We start from the raw sequence: 6385 nt of genomic DNA on the forward strand, positions 1-6385 counted from the left end.
AACAAAGCGAAATATTTTCAAAATATTGATTCAGTTTCTTAAATTATAGTATTGATATTAATTGTAAGATATTATTTGCTCAAACCCAAGTAAATCTTCTGAGTAAGATTTTTTGTAATGAACATCGGAAAATATAATTCGAACGTTGTACCCAAGTTTCCTAGACTAAAAACTTGGCAAAAGATTTGGAATATTGATTCGGTTTCCTAAGTCATAAGATCCAATTTATTTCATTGTATGTCATATCTTAAATTTCTATAAATTCAATTCTCGTGACTCGTGAGACTCTAAACTACTTTGTCGTTCAATCTTTCAGAACTGTTCGAGATCAGCCTTAGTTGAAGGTACGACTTCATACGTTTACATTTACACCGTCACTTTTTCTTCGTTTTTGTGTTGTTTTCTTTCAATGTTTTTTAAGTTTGTTTAAAACCATTTTGCTTTCTTGATAATTTGATATGTTCTTCTCTCTATGTATAATTACTTCTCTAAAATATGTCTCTTACGATCTGTTTTTCACAAGAATTTTCATTGCATAGTCATTGGCCATGTTTGCTTCTCCTTTTCCTTCTTCTCTCAAGGGCTTGTTTGGAAATTAGTTTTAGGAAGAAATTGAAAGCCACGGAAAGATTTTATTAATCTTTTTTCTTGTTTGTGACTTTAAAAAAGTTAGGCAAAGAATTTGAGAATATTTACAAAATCATTCTTGTTCTTGAAATTAAAGTTTTTCAAATTTAAGGAGTTTTAACTCCCAAAAAAAAGAAAGAGATCCCTTTTTTTTCCTTTCTCTCTCTTGATTTTCTTTCCTTTCTTTTCCCTTCAAACTCCAAAATCCTAAAGAACCATTCTTTTTTGAACTGTTGATTATACAACAGCGACAGACTCTACCTTTGCCACCTAAGACCAAGAAAAGTAAGGAATTGCGATAGATTTTTTATTCTAATTTAAGCAAGAATGGTCATTAATTAGATTATTAATTTTTTGGTAATTTGTGTTGTAGATTTAATTATATATTACGAGACGAAGTCCAGTTTTATTTACTAATTTCTGTGTATATGTTGAGTAATTAACTATTAAAGTTCACAGCAAAAGAAAAAGAGAATTAGAGTATATGTTAAATATTTTTGTTATAGTTTTAATTGTATAATTTGAGATGAAGTTCTGTTTTATTGACCACTTTTTGTATTTATATATATACGTAATAGGGAATGGGTCGTTCAAAGACAACCTTCAAACGTATTCCAAATGATAGAGTTCGTAAAGCAACTTTCATGCAGAGAAGAAAGGGACTAATGAAGAAAATATCTGAATTTTCAACTATGTGTGGAGTTGAAGCTTGCTTAATTGTGTATGATGAGAATGGGGATGCTCGACCTATGACTTTTCCCCAACAACCTACAAAGGTACAGTCCATCATTAACAAGTATGAGCGGGAAAAAAATGAGAAACCTTGCAAGATCTTTGATCTTGAAGACTTTTTCAAGAATAAGATGAACATGGTTGAAGCTGAGATTTCAAAAGTGCAGAAAGAGACCCTCAAGATCCAAAATCCAACTTCGCATCCGAGTTTCAATATTCTAGAAGAGGAGCAGTTGAACGAGTTCATTGCTGTGTTGGATGCTAAGCTTGGAGCTTGTAACGAGAGAATTGAGATATTAAAAAAAGAGCATCGAACTGAAGCCAATAATCTCAATTGCATCCAAAGCATGGCTCCGGAGACCTCAGGAGCAAGCCAACTCAATTTCATGCACAACGTGTCTGGAAGCCAACTTATCCCTGCTCCTATGAATGCACTCAACGATTACAATGGGAACATGGTTTCTATGTTGGGTGCTAAGAATGAAGCCTGTAATCAGAGAATTGGTATGCTGCAAAACCAAACTCAAAGCCAATTTATCCCTACTCCTATGAATGCACTCATTGATAATAATGGGAACATCATTTATATGTTGGATGATGGAGCTGGTAGTCAGACAATTGAGATGTCACAAAACGATAATCAAAGTGAAGCCAACTTCAGTTTCATACAAAATATGATTCAAGAGAGTATTGTCTCTGATCAAAGCCAACTCAATTTCATGCCATATAATTTTCAAAACCAACTTATCCCTTTTCCAATGAACGAACTCAATAATTATAATGGGACGATGAATTTTACTAATCAAGTTCAAGTGCCTCTACATTCTACAAATCAACTTTGTAGGCATATGGACTGTGCTGGACAACTTGATGAGCTTCACCATTTGACAGGGTCTCAGAATTCGGCTAATGAAATAAGTGAACTTTTGAATTGGACCGGGGAACCTGATGAATCTGTGTTGCTGAATAATCCCTTGCCACCACCGATGTATGAATTTCAAAACAATGCGTGGTTATCCTACCACATGAATCCGTAACCGTTTGAGAGTTGGATAGCATTCTCCGAAAAGCTATACCTCTTGTTGACTCTCTAGGATTTTTTTTTTTGGTTCTATTACCCAGTAAAAAGAGTGAACTTGCATGCTATTATGTTAAATTTGCTTTTGTTGATGAAAACTGAAGTGTTTAATTTTCAACTCAACATTTTTGTCTTCATGGCCTGAAAAAGAACATCAGTAATCAATATATATACTATACTATAACCACTTGATATTTCTTTAGGAATGAGAAAATTATTGAAGTATAGAATTTTGAGGTAGAAGTATACAAAGTAAGATAGATTGTAATTCAAACTAAAATACTTTCGTTATTAGTTTTAATGAGTGAAGAGCATTGATTTCTGACATTTCCGAAGGCAAACTTCTGCTTTTGACTACTTCAAGAAAAACTTTAAATGATCTTGGATCATAATTTCTTTTGACAAACCTATAAATATAGGCTACTCTACACTAATCCAAGAAGGTAAAATTATTGAGATGTTCATGGATGGTAATGTTCTCAACCTTTTACTGATAAATTTCATCTCGAGGGTTCCAAACTTATATTCAAGTAGTCAGTAAAAATGTGAGTTTTATATTTGTATGACTTAATGCGTTATGGATCAAATCCAATAAAAGGGAAAATTTGACTGCACAAGACTCCTTGGGTTCTTATCCAAAGCAACAGTATTTTAAATTCAAAAACTTTCTTTCAACACTCTCTCTCAAGTTGGTGCATGAATGTCTATCATGCCCAACATGCCAATCATTTCTTCAAAGGCTCTTCCTGATACAGCTTTGGTCAATACATCCGCAAGATGATCTTCAGACCGTACATAAGTTTGAATAATTTTTTCACTAGCTTTTCTTTAATAAAGTGCCTATCTACTTCAACATGTTTTGTTCTATCATGTTGAACTTGATTATGAGCAATCTCTATTGTAGCTTTATTATCACAATATAGGTTCATAGGCTGATCATATCTGATTCTCAAGTCTGTTAAGATGCTTTTAATCCATAGTAATTCACAAATACCATAAGCCACACCTCTATATTTAGCCTCAGCACTTGATCTTGCCACTACCTTTTCTTTCTTACTTCTCTACGTGACTATACAAAGGTAAAGTACCCTAAAGTTGATTGCCTAGTGGTTTTATCTCCAGCCCAGTCCGAGTCAGTGTATCCTTCTATACCAGCTTTATTATTTTTATAGTACAAGAGGCCTTTTCCTGGTGAACCTTTGAGGTATTTAAGGATGCAATATATTGTATTCATATGCTCTTCACTAGGAGAATGCATGAATCTACTCACAATGCTCACAGAATAGGCAATGTCAAGTCTAGTATGTGATAAATTAAATAATTTTCCTACTAACCTCTGGTATATGTTCTTATCTGTTTCATCTTGATCTAGGTACACCACAAGAAAGTGATTCATCTCAATTGGAGTATCAATTGGCTTACAAGCCAACATTCCAGTTTTGGCTAAGAGGTCCAAAATGTACTTTCTTTGTGACAGAAATATGCCTTGTTTGGATCTTGCAATCTCTATTCCAAGAAAGTATTTTAATTGACCTAGGTCCTTCATTTCAAATTTAGCAGCTAACCTCTTTTCAAGTAACTTCATCTCTTCCACATCATCACATGTTAACACCATATCATCCACATAGACAATGAATATGGCCACCTTTCCATTATTATGCTTTGTGAACAATGTATGATCTAAATTACTTTGCTTATACCCAAACATGCCCTAGGTGATTGTTTAAGGCCATACAAGGATTTGTTTAGCTTGCATACTACATTTTCTTTTGAAGGTGCTAGCTTTACTCCTGATGGGACCTCAATGTACACTTATTCTTCTAAATCACCATTCAAGAAAGCGTTCTTCACGTCAAATTATTGTAGGGGCCAATCTCTGTTAGCTGCTATGGATATCAGGATTTGAATTGTGTTGAGCTTAGCCACCGAAGCGAATGTATCTTGATAGTCAACACCATATTTTTGGGTATATCCTTTTGCCACGAGTCTTGCTTTGTACCTGTCAATTCTTCCATCTGCCATAAGCTTTACGGTGTACACCCACTTGCATCCAATTATCTTCTTGCCATTTGGTAAGGAAGTTAATTGCGAAGTTTCATTTTTCTGAAGTGCCTTCATCTCGGTGTTCATTGCTTGCTTCCATCTAGGATCTTCCAATGCTTACTGCATACTATTAAGAATAGATACAATGGATAATTGATCAATCGATAGAGCATATGATTCAGATAATATAATAGCCCAACTTAATTAATTAGTAAATCAAGTGTAATTAATTAATTAAGCATGTTTTACTGAGTGAAATTAAGTATGAGGCTTAATAAAATGAATCTGAGTCACTTTGGAGTTAAAAAGTGTACTCAGTGAAAATTAAGGGGTATAAATGGGTACTGGCAAAAGTACCCAAAATATAAAAATAAAAATAGTAATATTCCTAGAATAATATTCCAGACTTTTGGGTAAAGTTTGGTAATTATTTGAGTTGAATAGATAGACGAACCAATACCCGCTTAAAGCCACTTAACCTATGTTAAGTGACTAAAAGCCAAAAGAATCCCCATTTTCCCCCCATTGCCGTCGACTGCAACAGAAAGAAGGAGGAGAGAAGAGAGGGAGAAGAGAGGGAAGAAGAAAGGGGAGATCATAGAGTGAGCAAATCTCAACCAAATCCATCCGTTCAAAAGCCTAAATCGCTTAGAATCTCGCCCTCTTTCATAATCCTAGCTTTGTTTTGAGTGGGGAGCATTGTGGAGAGAGATATTACCTCTCAAAAATTCGGCCCTTTGGTGAAAATTGGGGTTTTGAGAGTTTCTACCTCCATTGAAGCTTGAGGAGCCATCAATCCTTGGTTGTGTGACCATTGGTGGTAAGATTCTAACCCTTGAACCTCATGATTCCTTGAAATTTGCATGAGTTAGGGTTTGTGAATAGTAAATTGGGATTTTTATGAAATGAAGTTGAATTGGCTATGTTCTAGGAAGAATGGAGCTTAGAGCATGTTATGGAAAATGCTAGGAATGTCATTTAACAGGTGGAAATGAGCCTAGATAGTCATTTGATAATTGTTCATAATATTGGAAAATTCATGCTTGGATTGGTTAGTATTCTAGCATGTTGAACAATTAGTGAGTTGAATGATTGATTGGATCCTTGTGATGTCTAGGATTGAGACATTTGGACCAACCGTGAGTGATCAACCATTGGAGCAAGCTATGGAGCTTGATTAGCTCCATTGGATAGGTGAGTTCATGCTTATGTTTGGTATGAATTGTATAGCTTGGTTGATAGCTATGAGATGTTATTGGATGCAATATGTGTTGATTGCATTACACCATGTGTAGGTGTATGTTTGTAAAAGTTGATTGCTGAAACTGTTGGTGAAGAACAAAGGTTGACTGAAGCATTGAGGTAAGCCTTCGGACCTTGGGTGTAATTCCCTTGACTGTTCTACCAAGCCCTGAAAGGGTAGAGGTTGTGATTGTGTATATAAATGCAATAAAATAGTGTAATGCTTTGTTATACGTATGTGTATGCATTTGGTGTGGCATAGGATGGTGTTTCCCTATGTTGGTATGTTGCATGACGATGCGTAAATCATACTTGGTAGTTAGCTGGCCAGTAGGACTATTTGCATCTGAGTTTCCTTAGGACAGCTTGAGAGCTCGAGGGATTTCTCCTGGAGATGTAGTGCACTTTGCATAGATATGTATTTACTGCATTATTATTGTTATTGCTATTACACTGGTATGGAACTGTGGGGTGGAGAGATGCTCCAAGGACCCCTGGTTTACTGGATATATTCGTATATCTCACCCCGTGTTGTGGGGACCCCCTTTCAGGTAAGGATGCTGCAGGAGCCTCTGGTGGCAAGTGGCCATATCTGGATTATGCATGAAATGTGGCATTTCTTTTGAGTTTATGCATGCCTTTTGTAGTTGACATGTATAGGAT

At 35.3% G+C, this 6385-nt stretch overlaps 2 protein-coding genes across 2 annotated transcripts; one reads left to right on the plus strand and one right to left on the minus strand.

The window, feature by feature from the left end:
* The first annotated feature begins 1208 nt into the window (after positions 1–1208).
* On the plus strand, positions 1209–2396 carry LOC133317045 (agamous-like MADS-box protein AGL82). Its single transcript, XM_061518837.1, has one exon. The coding sequence runs from the start codon at positions 1209–1211 to the stop codon at positions 2394–2396; it is 1188 nt and encodes a 395-aa protein (XP_061374821.1).
* A 1110-nt stretch (positions 2397–3506) lies between these two features.
* LOC133317046 (uncharacterized mitochondrial protein AtMg00810-like) lies at positions 3507–4145 on the minus strand. The gene has a single exon (XM_061518838.1). It carries the CDS (start codon positions 4143–4145, stop codon positions 3507–3509), a length of 639 nt encoding a protein of 212 aa, XP_061374822.1.
* Positions 4146–6385: the final 2240 nt, after the last annotated feature.

The sequence above is a fragment of the Gastrolobium bilobum genome, unplaced genomic scaffold (assembly GCF_033153095.1).
Source record: "Gastrolobium bilobum isolate Gb01-03AN ecotype WA unplaced genomic scaffold, APGP_CSIRO_Gbil_v1 utg24965, whole genome shotgun sequence".
In the NCBI taxonomy this organism is placed as follows: Eukaryota; Viridiplantae; Streptophyta; class Magnoliopsida; order Fabales; family Fabaceae; genus Gastrolobium; species Gastrolobium bilobum.